This window comes from Rattus rattus, chromosome 2, assembly GCF_011064425.1.
Source record: "Rattus rattus isolate New Zealand chromosome 2, Rrattus_CSIRO_v1, whole genome shotgun sequence".
Classification (NCBI taxonomy): domain Eukaryota; kingdom Metazoa; phylum Chordata; class Mammalia; order Rodentia; family Muridae; genus Rattus; species Rattus rattus.
In genome coordinates, this window is record NC_046155.1 from 119,971,667 (window position 1) to 119,989,573 (window position 17,907).

The 17,907-nt window shown below is 44.6% G+C and overlaps 2 protein-coding genes across 4 annotated transcripts in view; both read right to left on the minus strand.

The window, feature by feature from the left end:
• Vps33b (VPS33B late endosome and lysosome associated) overlaps positions 1 to 6,785 on the minus strand; it is a 22,272-nt gene extending 15,487 nt beyond the window's left edge. Inside the window, exons 1-4 of the mRNA XM_032893356.1 lie at positions 6,360 to 6,785; positions 1,751 to 1,831; positions 1,369 to 1,430; positions 1 to 11 (exon numbers count right to left, since the gene is read on the minus strand). The exon at positions 1 to 11 is cut by the window's left edge and continues 39 nt beyond it. Coding sequence (XP_032749247.1) covers positions 1 to 11; positions 1,369 to 1,430; positions 1,751 to 1,831; positions 6,360 to 6,455 — 250 coding nt within the window. The 5' untranslated portion in view covers positions 6,456 to 6,785. The remainder of the gene's footprint in view (positions 12 to 1,368; positions 1,431 to 1,750; positions 1,832 to 6,359) is intronic.
• Positions 6,786 to 11,400: 4,615 nt separating this feature from the next.
• Ngrn (neugrin, neurite outgrowth associated) lies at positions 11,401 to 17,615 on the minus strand. Of its 3 annotated transcripts, none has more exons than XM_032893357.1 (3): positions 17,394 to 17,615; positions 16,871 to 16,981; positions 11,401 to 12,375 (listed from the first exon to the last, which is right to left on the minus strand). In XM_032893357.1, the coding sequence occupies exons 1-3, from the start codon at positions 17,555 to 17,557 to the stop codon at positions 11,769 to 11,771; spliced, it is 882 nt and encodes a 293-aa protein (XP_032749248.1). In that variant the 5' UTR covers positions 17,558 to 17,615; the 3' UTR covers positions 11,401 to 11,768. The 3 variants fall into 3 exon arrangements, 2 of the variants coding, with proteins under 2 accessions (XP_032749248.1, XP_032749249.1); XR_004386869.1 differs by adding an exon at positions 12,611 to 12,758 and having other exon boundaries at positions 12,267 to 12,375; positions 16,871 to 17,560; XM_032893358.1 differs by having other exon boundaries at positions 16,871 to 17,576.
• Between the last annotated feature and the right edge of the window lie 292 nt (positions 17,616 to 17,907).

Below are 17,907 nucleotides of genomic sequence, written 5' to 3' on the forward strand. Positions count from 1 at the left end.
AGAAGCACAATCTGTGAATGAGAAAGGGAAAGTTAGGAAGAATCATGAAGATGATGATAAGACCTAAGGAGATAGTAAACCAACCAAGTCTTTAATCCTTTGCCCTTCTTGACCAGGCCTGCAGATCTGAGCTACCACGTGCCAGCCACAGAAGACATTTCTCAATACAACAGGTTCAATGTGATGTAAGAACTGGAATGTGTGTAGTAATTTTCACATATTTAGAAGTTTTTCAGGAAAACCTTAAGAAAGGTATACACTACTCAAGTTTGGGCAATGTGTAAAAGAAATCGAAGCCCTGGAGATAGAGTGTAATGGTAGATGCTGCTCGAAGTCCTGGTTTGATTTCCTGCACAGAAGACTGTGAGTGCCTGGCATGCAACAGGACAATACAAAATGCCCTGGAGGAAAACCAACCTGGTCTGGAAGGGAGCTCCAGGAAGCATAGGAAGGGGCTGAAAGCTTGGTGCTCTTTATAGGAGTGAGGGACAGGAGATAACTCTAGGTAGAGTGAGTGGAGTGATGAAGGGCAGAGGCATGTTCTGGTCTGTGTGAAAGGAAGCACATATCCACAAAGGCCTGAAAGGATACGTGGGGAACAAGACTATACGAGTAGCATCAGGCCTTGGAACCCATGATGTTCAACTGGACTACATGCAATCAATATGTATTATCTTGGAAGGCTTTCCCTTTTAACATTTATGTGTGTATACACACACGTGCCACAGCTTGTGCAGTCAGAGGACAACTTGTGGAGTAGGTTCTCTTCTTCACTATATGGGTAAAATTCAGGCTGTCTGTTAGCCATGCTGGAGAATATCTTTACCTGTTAAGACATCTCACTGGCCCCAGAGGTTCGTTTTATTTGTTTACTTACTTATTTATCTATCTGTTCACTAATACTGTATACGTGTGAGTGCAGGCACACATGTAGAAGCCAGAGGACAACTCTGCGGAAGATTCTCTCCTTCTACCTTTCCATGGACTCCAAAGGTGGAACCCTGATCACTGGGCTTGCGCAGCGAGCGCTTTATCCATGAGCTGTGTACCAGCTACCAACTTGGAAGTGGTTGATAGTGAAGGAATAATTTTTGGAGAAGGAATACTTCGAATTGTAGATAATAACAGGGAGTAGAGAGGGGAGAAGGCAGAGTGGAAGAAACTGCAGAAAGGCGGACTAACAATCTGAGTGTGGTATGTGTAACAATCTGTGCATGAATGATGCTGTGAACACTCAAGGAACCGGGTCACACCACAGGCACTGTGGTTGCAGCTCTCAGGCCAGAACAAAGCAAGGCGAACATACATACCCCTCAGGACCTCCTGAGGACCAGCCTGGAAGTCACACAGATGCTCCTAGACACTTACTGTTCATTGGAGCTGAGAGTAGGTTTGTTTTCCACCTTGTACAGCTTGTCTACTTCATGTTGCTACAGAGAGAACCAAACACAACAGTGAACAGGAGAGTTAGAAAGCCCAGGCATGACACAAAGGCAGGAACACTTAAAGGGTTAATCCTAGAAGTCAATATGTTTCCATCCCACTAAAATTTTTTACCTTACTGTCAACAGAAAAACCAAAAGTAAAACACAAGAAAACATCACCACCATCCCTTGCGTGCCCACCCAGGTGAGCTGACTGTCTTCACCCTGTCGCGGGCACCATTCTTTAGGAATTAGTTATGCTTGTTAAAAGAAAAACTGTTCAAAGAGGAAAAGGGGCAAGGAGTTGCCCTGAAAAGGGCTGATACCTTCAGGATAGAGACGTTAGCAATTCGATCCAAAGGGCTCATGAGATCTGCCTCAATGAACAAATCCTTTTTCCCAGGAAGCTGAAGGAGAGAAAGAATGATTGATCACTCAAAGGTCACACAAGCTTCCTTCAGCTGGGAATTTATGCAGTCATTCATTTAACAAAAACTTGGATCTTGAGCTAAAAGGCACCAGATATCTCGCTAAGCATCTTACTTAGTGTCTGTATTCACCACTGACACTTCTTTGTATGTAAAAAATATTCTTTCTCAGCTTGGCTCCTTGTCAGTCAATTGTGAGTTTGGACACAATTATACTCCGCCTCATAACAGTTTCTCATGTCCCAATGAAGACAAAGTCAACAAACATCCACCTTGCATCCTGCAACCCCTCAACTAACTGCTAAATATCTTTTCCAGGAGCATTTTCCTTTTAGTTACAAATATGACACACTTAATGAAGAACTTTGAAAATCAGGGGAGGGCTGGATGTGTGTGTGACTCAGTGAGGCAGCGTTTGTGTTGCAAGCACGAGGCCCTGATTTCAATCACTACCCCAGCAGTGCTCACCCTATCCCCTCCCCCAGCATCCACCACATGACACCACCTCGGGAAGTCAGCACCAACACTCTGCATCTGCTCTCTCATTTGTACATGAGAAGGAGGTCACAATTAGTGATATGGAGGGCTAAGTCCCTGGAAGCTTCTTTCTTTCTTTTTTTTTTTTTTTTTTTCCGGAGCTGGGGGCTGAACCCAGGGCCTTGCGCTTGCTAGGCAAGCGCTGTACCACTGAGCTAAATCCCCAACCCCGGAAGCTTCCTTTCAACTAGACATAAGGTTGAGAGTCATTAGTGATGTTTATGGGACACCCAACAAGGGTAGGTGTTGAGGAAGAAGGCTGAGCAAGCAATCCCGTTGGATTGACACATTTGGTGCGTGATGGCAGCAGTTCTCAGCTGGGACATTTTGCAATGCCAGCACACATTTTGGGTTATCTGGAACAGGATGTAGGGAGATATTGGCATCCGATGCATAGAGGTTTGAATGCTGCTAAGCCATCCATAGTATACAGGACAGGCCCTACAACACAGAGTTACTGCACACAGCATGTCTGCGGTGCCAAGGATTAATAATACTGATGCAGGGGTTGGGGATTTAGCTCAGTGGTAGAGCGCTTGCCTAGGAAACGCAAGGCCCTAGGTTCGGTCCCCAGCTCCGAAAAAAAGAACCAAAAATAATAATAATAATAATACTGATGCAAAAGAAATGGTGGGAAATAGGTTTGAAACAGTTGACTGGAGCTGAGCAATAGGTAGGGAATTTGGATTTGATCCTTTAAGAAAGAAGGAGAACTTCTTTTTGTATATTACAGCACAAAGCAGCCAGGAATTTTAGATGGAATGGACAACTATTGATAAAATGAAGAGATGAGAAACTAAAGGTAGGGGCTCATTTGAAAAGGTAATGGGGGCTGGAGAGATGGCTCAGCGGTTAAGAGCACTGACTGCTCTTCCAGAGGTCCTGAGTTCAATTCCCAGCAGCCACATGGTGGCTCACAGCCATTTGTAATGGGATCCGATGCCCTCTTCTGGTGTGTCTGAAGACAGAGTGTACTCATATTCATTAAGTAAATAAAATCATTTAAAAAAAAAAAAGGTAATGGAACAGACCAACCAAATATATATATATATGCATTTGGTTGCTTTTTTTTCGAGGCAATGTTTCTCTGTATAGCTCTAACCATTCTGGAACTTGATCTGTAAACTAGGCTGGCCTCGAAATCAGAGATCCATCTGCTTCAATGCTGATATTAAATGTGTGTGCCACCACTGCCCAACTGTTTTTTGTTTTAATATTTTCCCCTACACTTCCTAGAGTGTTTGAATGTTATTTGCAAAGCCATGTTTGATAAAGTACCCACAGGACTCTGCCAGCTGCCCAGTTAAGTATAAGGGAAACAACAGTCAAATATGACTTTGATTATGAAGCCTGAATAGCGGTGTTCAGTAAAAAAGACATAAACCAGGGTGGGGATTAAGCTCAGTGGTAGAGCGCTTGCCTACCAAGCCCAAGGCCCTGGGTTCAGTCCCCAGCTCCGAAAAAAAAAAAGAAAAAAGAAAAAAGAAAAAGAAAAAAAAAAAAAAAAGACATAAACCAGGGCTAAGTGGCTCAGATAAAGTATTTGCTGTGTAAGTGTGAAGACTGGACTCCCAGCACTCATGGAAATGGCAGGTGGGGATGTTGGGCCACTTGTAATCCCAGTACTTTCTAACAGAGGAAGGATCCTTCCAGCAAGCTGCCTTGCTAGAAAGTCTGTACCAGCAAGTTCTAGGTTCCACTGAGAAAACTTGCTTCAATGAATAAGGTGGACGGCAATGCAGAAAGACTACAATAGTCAACCCCGGACCTCCCCACACATGGCACATGTGTGAGTACCCATATACATTTTTTTTCCTTTTCTTTGGAGCTGGGGACTGAACCCAGGGCCTTGTGCTTGCTAGGCAAGTGCTCTACCACTGAGCTAAATCCCCAACCCTACCCATACACATTTAAACATGCACACATATATGCCCCATGCACAGACAAAAAGAAAAAAAATCAAATTAGTGTGGGAGGACAATATTGCCCCGAGTCCCTCCGACCTTGAGTTACCCTGTGGTGCCTCTTCTGCCACACTGCTCCACTAATAAAGTTCTATCCTTAGTCTCTCCTTCTCCCTAGTACCTGTCTTTTCCACTTCACATACTTTTTGAAACACTTTCATGTGCAAATCTCTATGTTAGCATTATGGGACATACAAAGGAGAAACCATATGGTCCTATGTCCCCTAAGGTTCTTCCACTTTCCAAGTTTCATCCTGTCCTTTCTACTAGTCAGTCGCTCTTCCCTCTTTCTTCCCTCTTCCCTTCTCTCTTCCTCCTCCTCCTCCTCTTCCTCCCCCCCATCTCTGTCTCTCCCTCCCTCCCTCCTTCTCTCCCTCTCTCTACTCCCTCTCCAACGTAGGATTGAACCTAGGTTTCCAAAGGAGAAGAACTATACACTGAGGAACATCCACAGCCCCTCACTACTACCACTTTAACTTCACATAAGCTCCAAATTAATCAACTTCCTCCGCTTAGCCTCTTCCAAAGTGTGTGTGTGTGTGTGTGTGTGTGTGTGTGAGAGAGAGAGAGAGAGAGAGAGAGAGAGAGAGCATTCATGCAAATGTGCTTTTCATTTTTGTTCAATGTTGATATGTGCCTGACTCTAAGCTAAGTACATGACATTGGACAGAACATACGCTATTCCTATACCTGAGAACCTTCCATGAACAATAAGCAAACCATTATAATGACAGTGGCAACATTATTTTCCTAAAAACCCACATTAAAAGGTCAATAAACTTTGTTCCTTCCTCAACATTTACGACTAATCAATGTCTCTCATTTTTTTTTTTTTTTTTTTGGTTCTTTTTTTTGGAGCTGGGGACCGAACCCAGAGCCTTGCACTTCCTAGGCAAGCGCTCTACCACTGAGCCAAATCCCCAACCCCTCATTTTTCTTTTACTGTACTTATAAATCTATCACAAGTCAGGTGTGCTGGCAAATTCCTGCAATGCTAACACTTGTTAGGCTGGGTCAGAGGGTATCCTGGACTACATAGTAAAACCCAAAGAAACAAAGCCAACAGTCAAAACCCACCATTTCTCTCATTTCTACTGCCACCAAGTTTCTATAGCCTTTTATTACTTATTAAATCAGTATTTTCCTAACTAGCCTGCTGTTCATTTACTCTACTTTACAAACCACGATTGCAAACATTAAGTACTGCTTCACACTGTAATGGGTGTGTGTTAGCCTGCGGTGTAATTTGTTTGTGTGATTTTGGTTTTTGATTTTTTGAGACAATTTTTCTCTATGTAGCCCTGGCTGTCCTGGAACTCATTCTATAGATCAGGCTGGCCTCAAACTCAGAGATCTGCCTGCCTCTGCCTGTGTATGAATGAATGTACTGGGACTAAAAGTGTGTACAACCACCCCTTTCTTTTCCATGGGGTGCAACGGATGAAACTAGGACCCTGCACAGGCATTTTTTTACGACTGAGCTGTCTTTCCAGCCTACATTGTAACTTCTAATAGCCCTTCCTCCGCTCAGGCTTCAGTCTTTCCCTGTTAGACTTCACATCAAGCAGCCCGACTACCTGATTGGCGCACACTGTTCCTACCCCAGAGAAAGCACGTTTATTCTTCAAACTCCACATCACCTCAGCTGTTGTTTATTCTGAACTTTTCAGGAAGTCTAGAGTTCACCCGACACCTTTAGGGGTCATTATTTCATAGGGAACCTCCTGGAATGTAACTAGTGACAAAGGTATTTCAACTGTATTTCCATCTCCACGGCCTGGCACAAATGTGTCTTTTTCATTTGCACGGAGGCTGGCAATTTCCATTTATTCTCTGGCCAGGTCGCAAGCAACTTGTTACCACTCTGGTTTTTCCTGTTGACTGCCCCATTGTGGACCTGCCTCGGAAGCTCAAAGGAAAACACCAAGGGACTCAGCAAGTCAGAAGTCACATTGAAGGGCCACACTGTTGACGCAGTAAAGGCGCCAGCCATAGCAGGCACTGACCTGTTCTAGCAGATAGATGAGCTGGTCCCGAGCCAGCCTCTTGAGCATAGAGAAGTCGGGAAGCTCAGGGGCGTCCAGTCGATGGGGGAAAGCCATGGGAGAGGTCACCTGAGCCACCGTATGAGAGCAGCAGGATGGCCCCTGTTCTGAAAAGGCCGGCGACAGCCCTAGGTGACACCGCAGGCTGGTATCCCGCTTGCCTGGGCTCTGGGTTCCAGGACCCCCGAGGGGCCCTCGCTCCTCTGCCGCACTAGACGGATGAATGACCACCTACTGCACAGACGGCCGCAGCGTCGAGTGACTCTCCTTGGCGACCTACAGTCACTGGTCCTACCCGGGTCCACTCAGCCTGTCAGCAGGATTCCCTATAACATCCGCACACTCGGCAGCGTGCCGGGAGAACCCCGCCTCCTACCTAGAGAAAAGCGACTTCCTACACATCCCGGAAATCCGGTTCCCCCAGTCAGCGCTTTGAGCACTGGGAGAAGACGGCGTCCGGGAGGGGACATTTAAAAACACGAGGCGACGAGTTAATTTTTTTTTTATAGGTTTACTTTGTGTGAATGTGAGGGATATGTGTGCGTGTGTGCGTGTGTTATGGGAGAAATAATAAGCTTGTGGCACAACCATGCTACAAAACAACTGAACAAATTAAAGAGGCAAAATACTGAAGCAATCAGCTGGTGGTGGTGCATGAGTTTAATCCCAGCCATTGGGAGGAAGAAGCAGGTCAATCTTTTTTAGGTTTGAGGACAGCCTGGTCTACAGAGTGAACTCCAGGACTGCCAGGGCTACACAGAGAAACCGTGTCTAGAGAAACCAAAAGAAAACCAAAAACAAACAAGTAAAAACACAGAAATACATCTATATAGTGCTATTTACATAGGATTTTTGTTTTTGAAACAAGGTCACAGTATGCAAGGTCACAGTATGTGGCAGATAGGAGCTGAGGAAATCCATAAATGAATCAATGGGAGAAAGGGTCAGGTATAATACTTTCCTGTTTAAAAAAAGAAAAAAGCAGTCTGTCATTTTGGTGGGCGTCTGCAATCTCATCCCTTGGATGGAGATAGGAGTATCAGGAATTTACTGCTACTATGGGTAACACGAGTCTCTGTCTCCACAGAAGAAAGGGAGGGAGAAGGTTGAGGGAAGCTGGGGAACAGCTCAGTGGGTAAAGGGTGAAGACTAGAGTTTGGACCTCCAGCGCCCACAAACATGCTAAGTGGGTGTGGCAGCTCCTTAGTAACTTCAGCACTCCAAAGTCAGAGGCTGGGGATCCCTCAGGCAAACTCTCTAGCTAGACTAACCTAATTACCTGGTTCTGGGTTCATCATTAGACCCTGCCTCAAAAGATTAGCTGGAGAGCTATCAAAGACTCCACCTCAACCTCTGGCCAACCTGTTCCCTGCCTTCCCAACTCCCACTCTCTCAAAGCAGGAATCTAGGACAAATGACCTAGCTTCTAAAAATAAATAGCAAGGGGGAAAGGATGTAAGAGGTGAAACTTAAGGCATAAGAAATATATTGAGACCAGGTATGGTAACAATTTTGGAATTTTGGACTCTTTAAAAAATAAACAGAAATATGTTTTTGTTTTAACCCTAGGTGTGGGATATGGGGCTGCTTCAGATTGTCCACATCAACTATGATTTGCCTCGTTGTGCTCTGGCAGGGGCAGGATTTTGCCAACCGCAGATAGTTTCTGTGATTGTGTGACATTGGGATTATGGTGACCTTTCAGAGGGTATATAAATGCTAGGGCCCCGAGAGGCATGATGGGTTGTTGGTTGTGGTTTGTTTAGTCATGAGTGAAGAAATTAGATATCCTGACAGTGAAGATCAAACTTGCCCTAAGGAACTCATCACCCCTAATCAGCAGGAAGTAGTCTAATCCCTTCTGACTGGCCTTTATTCGGGGATCTTTCTTTTCCTCTCTATCCTTTTTTCTCTATTATCTAGTGTTTGGGAGGTGGAAAGCGTGAGAAAGGAGTGGAGAAGGGCGAAAAGAAAGAATCGACAAAGTAACCAAGAATGACTACAGCCAGACTGAGCAGTGGGTAGACAAAGGCAGGATCTGTGTGATTTCAAGACCAGCCTGGTCTCCATAGTTGCAGTACAGCTGGTGCTACAGAGGCACTATCGCAAAAAAATTGATTAAAATGAAAAGGTAGCTACACAAGGGGGTACAGTCTCAAGCCTCAAAACTACTTATATTAAAAGGTCTTGCCTCTTAAGCCAATAGGATGGGGATCTTGTGAAGGGGGTTATGCTAGACTGTGAACCCCAAATGGTCCATGGGGCTGGGGGGCAGGACTTTTTCATAATCAGTTTAAAAATACCATCTGGCACCAAAGGGGCATATTAGCTATTTTTGCCTTTATCCTATGCTGGCATCCCGTTCTGTGGAATGGTAAAAATAACACTTGCTTCTTCCTATTCTCTCGAATTTGTTACCTTCCTCTCAACAAAGGGTTAAACCGAACATACCAACAAAATGTAGTGTTACTGGATATGAATCCTGTTTATAAAGCCAATGGGATAAGTCACTTACATAAAGGACTGGGTGGTTCACTCCAGCCCCAATACAATAAATAAATAAATAAAGTTGTTCTTTTTAAAGGCCTGAGCCCATAGTGCTTCATGCTTTGTCGACCTCTGCCTGACCTCATACCTTAACCAGCACTGAGGATGGAGGTGGCCTAAGATGCCTTCACCCTCATGCTCCTTCTTTAGAGCAGCAAAGTATGCCTCTGTGGTGCAGTCCTCTGTGTTGTGGTCTGCCAACCCATGTTGCTCAGGTCTCCAGTCCTCTGTGGCTTTTTCTTCCCGCTCAAGTGAAGCCTCATTACCCGTTTCTTCCTCTTGTGCTAAGTGCAGTTCTATCTCACTCAGTGTGATTGATGTTCACATCAGGAAACGAGACGACCCCCAAACGAGAACATGGAATCCTACAACTATAGACAGTGGGTACTGAAGGGGAGAGGGGCTGGAGATGGTTCAGTGGTTAAGAGCACTGGCTGCTCTTGTAGAGGCAAGGTTCAATTCCCAGTACCAGTACCCACACGGCAGCTCACAACTGTCTGTAACTCCAGTTCCAAGGATCTATGGCAGCAGACATGCATGAGGTGCACATAAGATGCTCATGCAGGCAAAATACTCATACACATAAAATAAATCTAAAAAAAAAAAAACAACAAAAATCAACAACAAAAAAAACCCCACCACCTGGAACTGTATTAGAGCCTACATTACAGCCTCCCAGCCTAGGCTGTTTCCAAACAGCAGTGAGTTAGCATCTGAGACAACAGGAACAGTCAGTCTGGAAGCGTACGTGCTAAGGTCTAGATGGGTAAGAGGGCAAACCTAAAAGGTAGTGCTTAGCACCACAGTGGGTTCTGAGTGTGAGGAACTTCGAGTCTCCATGGAGAGCTGGTAGTAGTGGGACAGTGATAAATGCATAGGTCTCTTCCTTTCACGGGGTCTTTATTCAAAACGAGGGAAAGTGAAGGATGCTAGTATTAACTTCATCAATTGCAGAAAGTAAGTGTAGGGTCACACAGCATGCAGGGTGGCTAGGGAGCCTCTAGGGAAATGACAGCAGAAGCCTGCAATCTTAGTACTTCCAAGGCTGAGAAAAAAAGACTGCTGTTTCAGGCCAGCCTGGGCTAGTAAGATCGATATTTCAAAAACAAAAGATGCCAATCAATATTATTATTATTACTGTTATCAGCATTTCAGAAGGCTAGACTAAAAGATAGTAATGTCAAAGTTGGGACATCCATGCTTTAAGTACCAACAGAAATTCAGATACCAATTTTAGCCGGCAAGGTGTTCAAGTAAGACATAGGTAAAAACTGTTACTGGATTCTTTTTTTTTTTTTTTTTTTTTTTTTTGGAGCTGGAGACCGAACCCAGGGCCTTGAGCTTGCTAGGCAAGCGCTCTACCACTGAGCTAAACCCCCAACCCCCTGTTACTGGATTCTTGTTCCTGACCTGTTTCGTTTTCCACTAGAACATTTTTAGTGTAACTCCTAAAACAATGAGGAATTAGGTCACATCATGCCATATTGCTAGAATTTTAGTGGAGGTGTGGGTTCAAGCCCCAGCACTACCATTTACCAGCAGCCATCTTAGGGTCTGTTCATTTGTGGGGGGCTGGGCTCCTATAAACTCACAGCATCGCTAGGAAAAACCTGGCATCAACCAGGGTATCAAATACAGTTCAACCTTAGCATGCAGTTTCCGAGACGTATGTTAGGAACTCTAAGCCTTTGACCAGTAAAGTTTGGAGTTGATGTTTAGCGGCTTTGTTCCAAAACTACTTTGTTCCCATTCCCAAATTAGTTTCAGAACCCTAGCAACTCAGAGTCCAAGTTTTGGTTGCCATGGAAGTTGGTGGCATGGCTCAGCAGGTACAGGTTCTTGCTGCCAACCTGAGTTCTATTTCCAAGGCACACAGGGTGGAAAGGGAAAACCAATTGCTACAAGTTGTCTTATGACTCAGCAATGTGCACTGTGGCACACATACAAAATCTAACTTTAAAAGGATTAAGAATGTATCTCTGAGAAGAGTGCTATATGCACGAAAGTCTTTTGTTGGTTAGGATTCTTTTTTTTTTTTAAAGATTTATTTATTATATATGAGTACACTGTAGATGTCTTCAGACACACCAGGAAAGGGCATCAGATCTCATTACAGATGGTTGTGAGCCACCATGTGGTTGCTGGGATTTGAACTCAGGACCTCTGGAAGAGCAGTCGGAGCTCTTTTTTTTTTTTTTCTTTTCTTTTTTTCGGAGCTGGGGACCGAACCCAGGGCCTTGCGCTTGCTAGGCAAGCGCTCTACCACTGAGCTAAACCCCCAACCCCGCAGTCGGAGCTCTTAACCACTGAGCCATCTCTCCAGCCCGTTGGTTAGGATTCTTCTGGTGACATGTACCAAAATTTAATTTAATGACAATACTTTTCCTTTCCACCTTTTCTACTCTATCCCTCTCCAAAGTTTTCAAGTAAAATCTGCCACAAAGAACACCAAGCATCAAACCGCACCATTTTACTTTATTCTGCACATAAGGAAACCAACTGATTAGACAGAGCAAGAATAGTGTTCAGGAATTAGAAAGGAAAAGAGGTCAAGAGCAAGCTTTCAACTTCCTCCCAACATGGTATCACAAAAATCCATGACAGGATACCTAGAATTCTTGTTCTCAACAGAAAGACCTCCAAGGAACAAAGATGAATGAGTCCTTAGATCCACAGGGATCCATGGGGCTTACTCCAGGAAGTCTGACCTACCTATAAGTAAGCCATCCACCCTCATCCTGGCCTCATCGACTCTTACTCCAAAGTGGCCAATGGCTGCTTCAAATCTACTTGTCTAGGCATTTCCAAAATCCAGGCCCAGGCTCAAATTCTGTAAAGGAAGTTTCCGTTACTGTCAAAGAACTCACGCCCCTTCTGTACTACTTTGCTGCTGAAGTTCTGGTCACCTGGCTCCCCAGCCTCCAACTCTTCCAGCTTCTCAACACTTGGTAATATATCATTGTTGGCTCTCCTGTCAGCCTCAGAGTCATGGGTGGTGTATTTCTGAAGCTCTCTCTGATGACCCAAGGCTGTGGCAGTAGGCACCAAGCTTTCTTCCAAGACTTGGATTCTTTTATTCCTTTCTTCCCGTTTCTTCTGTGCCTCTGTGCTGGGAGTGTTTGACGTTACTTTCAAAGCTCTGCTGTGAGTCTGACTGTTAGAGGAGACTTCATCCCCTGGCATCAGCAGAGGGCCAGACATAGGATGGCCTGCACTGAGCGGCTTCAACGTATCTTCAGAAATGGGGAGCTGCCAAACCACTCGGGTTATCCCAGCTTTTTTCAAGACCTTTTGGTCCTGCTTCAGTTTCTGCTCTAAAGTGGGTACAAACTTACTTTTTAAAACCCTTCGGATAACATCAGTGCTGACATCAAAGCCTTCTGCCAACCTGGGAACTGACCAGGACTCTGCAAATTCCTTATGTAAATACCTATGTGGAAAAAACAGCAGTTTTTCAAATTACAAATAAGTCTCCTATGAGAAGAGCAAATTGATAATGCTAGCATTGACAAATAAGAAACAAAGAGCTTGGAAAACTCAAATGCAGTCCTTAGACTGTGCCAATTAACTCTGTACCTGTGTACAGACAGCAATACCTGGCCACTGTTAACCAAGTGCTGTCTAATGAGAACAATGCTAGCTAGGTCTGGTAATAGAGAACTGACCTTCACTTACAACAGTATACAGGTGGGTGGTAGAGAAAATAACTAAGCACTGTAGCAAAGATGGAGACCGAGGGAGACCAGGAGCAGGGAATCCTACACTTGCAGTCTGACCCAGGAATTGCCTGAGGAAGTCCAAGATAGAGATAATCTAAAAGGATAAGGAGTAGAAAGCTGAGAGAAAACAAAGACTTACTTGTAGAGCAAGTAGCATGGGAAGTATACTTCATATCAGGAATCAGGTCAATTGGCAACTTACAGCCATAAGCAAGGTAACAGCAGCATTAAGAACAAACCAGGAGGAAGCTGGAGAGATGGCTCAGTGGTTAAGAGCACTGGTTGCTCTTCCAGAGGTCCCGAGTTCAAATCTCAGCAACCACATGGTGGCTCACAACCATCTGTAATGTGATCCAATGCCCTCTTCTGGTTTCCTCTGAAAACAGCTACAGTGTTCTTTTTTTTTTTTTTTTTTTGGGTTCTTTTTTTCGGAGCTGGGGACCGAACCCAGGGCCTTCTGCTTCCTAGGCAAGCTCTCTACCACTGAGCTAAATCCTCAACCCCAGCTACAGTGTTCTTATATATAATAAATAAATTTTTTTTCCTATTCTTTTTTTCGGAGCTGGGGACTGAACCCAGGGCCTTGTGCTTGCAAAGTGCTCTACCACTGAGCCAAATCCCCAACCCCATAATAAATAAATATTAAAAACAAAAAACAAAAAAAACACACCAGGAAGCTGACAGGTTTGCTTCATGACCTGTTTTGTTGTTGTTAAAATAGGGCATGTATTGACTACCAAGTAGTAACAGCTGAAAAGTTGAACAGTTAGTTAAAAGCTATTATTCAAAGTGGTAGACAAGCCAGGCATGGTGGCACACGCCTTTAATCCCAGGACTCAAGAGGCAGAGGCAGGCGGGTCTCTGTGAGGGCCAGCCAGAACTACATATTCAGACCTGGTCTTCAAAATGGAAAGGTATGGGGTTGGGATTTAGCTCAGTGGTAGAGCGCTTGCCTAGGGCGCAAGGCCCTGGGTTGGGTCCCCAGCTCAAAAAAAAAGAACCAAAAAAAAAAAAAAAAAAAAAAAAAGGAAAGGTATTTTATATATTTTTAGACACAGAGAGACAGACGAGGGGTTGGGGATTTAGCTCAGTGGTAGAGCGCTTGCCTGGGTTCGGTCCCCAGCTCCAAAAAAAAAAAAAAAAGAGAGAGAGAGAGACAGACGAAAGTGTAGAGAGCTGATGAATGGGCTGTATCAATGGCAGAGTACTCACCTAGCATGTTTGAGGCTAAGAACAGGATTCCCAGAACCTTGGAGTTGGGAAATAGTATAGTTTCCTAGGTATCCAGGACATGGTACAAAGTCTTGACCAGCTGCTCTATTAGAGTCTTTCCCATGGATATGGGAAATGGTGAATTATCTAACATGGGGCAATTTAGCTATATTTATCAAAATGTAAGTATCTTCCATCTGGTAGATATGCAGCATACTAAAAATATAAAGCTGTTTACTCAAAGAATCTTATTATTTTAATAAATAAAGATTATTTTAATAATCTTTTATTATCTTTTTTTGGGGGGTTTTGGAGGGGTTTCTCTGTGTAGCCCTGGTGGTCCTTAAATTTGTTCTGTAGACCAGGCTGGCTTGGAACTCAGAGATCTACCTGCCTCTGCCTCCTGAGTACTGGGACTAATGGACGCACCACTGACACCAAGCCACCCTCAATTCTCCTCCCCAGCTTGGAGAACTCTTTGTAAGGGAAAGAATGAAAAAAACTCAAATACCTGTCATAGAAGACAGGTAAACTAGACTATGGCTCACTGAGCAGCTATAAAAGAATTAAGTGTTAAGTGTGTCTGCTTTAACCCCAGTACTTTCGAGGCAGAGGCAGGCAGATCTCTATGAATTCAAGGCCAGCCTGGTCTATAGAGTGAGTTCCAGGACAGCCAGGGATAACACAGAGAAACCCTGTCTCAAAAACCAAACAAAATAGAATTGATTGGAACTTTTTTTCCAGGTCAGGATGGGAAGCTGTTGGTTTTCAGGACTGACCCAGGGCCTCATGCATACTAGGTAAATTCGCTGAGCTCTGCCCCAGCCCAGGAGCTCACTACTGAAATGGAAAAGGCAAGTCTATAGTGAGTGAAAAAGGAATGTCTGGAACAGAATTCACAGAATGCTGCTTGTGATTTAAAAAAGTAAAAAATTGATACCTATATTTGTGGCTAAGAAAATCTAGAAAGATACACAAAACCTATTAAAAATAAGTAGAACAAATAATTCTCACAATGCATACCATGTTCCAGGTAGAATACAGGTAAGAATAATAGCACCCAAGTGCAATTCCAGGATTGGAGGGTAAGGCAGGAGGAACATGAGTTTCAAACCGGCCCGAAATACGTAGTAAAGGCTAAAAAGGCAAAGCAAAAACAAACAAGCAACCTTCGAAAAAAACAAAAAGGGGGAATTTTTCAAGATGTTCAGTTGGTACGGGTTTGCTTAGCATGCACAAAAGCCCCAAATTCTATCCTGAGCACTCTATAAACCAGATGTGGTGTGGCAATGCATTCCTGTCAACCCAGACTCAAGAGGTGGAGGCAAGAGAATCAGAAAGTCAGTCATTCTTAGCGAGATAACACATTTAAGACCAACCTGAGATATGGGAGCCCGTCTCAAAAGTTTTGTTTTGAGACAGTCTCACTATATTCCTGGCTGCCCCAAAACTCACCATGTAGACACCAGAGCTTTCTACCTGCCTCTGTTCCATTCCTCAGCGGTGGGATTTCAGTTGTACGAAGGCCAAACTCAGCTTAAATAGGAATTAAAAAATGTGTGTGTTCAAGTACAAAGGGTGCGTATATGTGTCTGGGTGCATGGAGGTCAGAGGACAATCAAGGTTGGTCTTCTGACGCCTTCTAGCCTTTTGAGATAGGGCCTCTCATTGGCCTGCAACGTCACCATACAGGCTAACCTGCCATTTAGCTCCAGACCATGCAGGCTAACCAGTCTTCCAGCCCCAGGTATGTGCCTGATTTCTGCCTCCCATTTCACCACTGCTGGGATGAAATTACAAGAGCATGATGCCACATCAGGCTTTTCCCATGGGTGATGCGGAACCAATTCAGATCCCATACTTGCCGGTCAGGTTACCAAATAAGCTATCTCCCCTAGCTCCTAAAAGAGGAGGGGAAGAAAACACTTAATACTTAAAGAAATTCTTTTAAGACCTCTTTCAAGCAACAGTAGTGGCTCATACACAATGTAATCCCAGCACTTAGGAGGCAGAAGCAGGAGGATTGCCAAGAATTCCAGGTTAACCTGGTCCACAGAGTGGTCTTGTCAAAAAATAAATAAAAATCCAGGAGAGGGTTGGAGAAATGGCCAATGGTTAATTAAGAACACTGGGGATTGGGGATTTAGCTCAGTGGTAGAGCGTTTGCCTAGCAAGTGCAAGGCCCTGGGTTTGGTCCCCAGCTCCAAAAAAAAAAAAAAAAAAAAAAAAACAACAACAACACTGACTGCTCTTCCAGAGGTCCTGAGTTCAATTCCCAGCAACCACATGGTGGCTCCCAACCATCTGTAATGAGATCTGATGCCCTCTTCTGGTGTGTCTGAAGACAGCTACAGTGTACTCATATACATTAAATAAGTAAATCTTTTAAAAACTCCAATGGCAGAGGCAGGAAGATAGGAGTTCAAGACTGTCCTTGCCTAAAATGTACTGAAGGCCAGCTGGGCTACATGAGGTCTCAAAAGAAGAAAAGTTCCAAGACTTCTAAGTTATAGTTCTCTTTCAAAAACAATGCACAGGGGTTGGGGATTTAGCTCAGTGGTAGAGCGCTTGCCCAGCAAGCGCAAGGCCCTGGGTTTGGTCCCCAGCTCCGGGAAAAAAAAACAAAAAAACAAAAAAACCAATGCACAAACCATGGAAAATTCCATTTCAGGGTCTCAGATTGAAAATATCGCATTCTATTTAGATGTTAGGTGTTTGGACACTATAAATAACAAAAAACGGTTACCAAAAAAAAAAAAAAAAAAAAATCAACTGTCCATAATGTAACATACTAAATCCCAGCCCGGTATGTAGTTAGGAGGTGATGACCTCAGTTGACCATAAACAAGGCCCTGTGTTGATCCCAGAATCGCAAAATAAACAAACAAAATTCTGGACAGTTTAGGAAGTTCCTTATTATGACGCTTTCTATTTAAAAGGCGATAATACTAAAATCCCCAAAAGGTAAACTCCATTTTGTAAACAATGTCTTACCGGATCTGTTCCATGGCTTCCCATGTCAGTGTTCTAGGTGGGGCACCTGGAGCCTCCATTTGCCTTCGAATTTTCTGGAATCGCATTGCTTTTTTCTGTCGTTTCAAAGCGCTGGGGGAAAGAACCAATGGCAAAAGCCATGCGTGGAAGTAATACGAGTGTTTCCAAAAGTCTTGGACTAAATCTTGGAGAGCCCAGCCCTCGTCTGACCGCGAAGGCAGCTCGGCCATGTCTGCCAGGTTAAAGCACTCCGTGTATACCGCCCCAGAAATCCTACACCTACAACCACCTGAGCGTTTAAACATGCCGAACTCTCTAACGGGTGATGAAACACGTCACTAAGCAACGGGACCTGGGGTCTCAAGGGAGCTGACCACTTGCCCCTGCGCCCTAGACAAAGGTTGAAAATAAACTAGAGCCTCTGCGGACCTGGCTGCCGGATGCCCGGAGCTACCCGGTACCGCAAGGAGCGACAGGGCGCGAAGTCTAGCTTCAGGCTGAGGGCCCGCCAAGAAGCAGGTACCTCTCCACTTCCTGGAGTTCCCGCTCCTCCGGCTCCCAGTCGGAATCGGGATCTGGCTCGCGGCTGATAGAACCCGGACCCGCCACGCCCTGGGACGCAAACCCACAGCGAGCGACAGCGGCGCGGACACGACCGCCCAAGAAAAGGCTCAGAGACAGCGCCATTGCGATGCGAGGAGGTGATCTACAGCTCGCGACCGGAGAGCACCGGAAGCGGTAGGGCGAACCCGGAAGCAGAGAGGAAGAACCGGAAGTTAGGCGGTATCACGAGCCTTTAGTTTACTGGGTGGCCGGGCGCTGTCCTGGTTACTGTTCGGTTGTCCACCCTTTCCGACTTATTTTGGTTTTGCGGTGCTGGGAAGCGAAGGTAGGTCCTTGTACATGCTAAGCTAGCTATTGCCACTGAGCTATCTCCGTAGCCATTAAAAAGAAAAAAAATTATGACGGTCTGAGTTGTTCTAGCCTTGAATTCATCATCTTGCCTCAACTTCCTAAGTAACTGCGATTACAGGCCT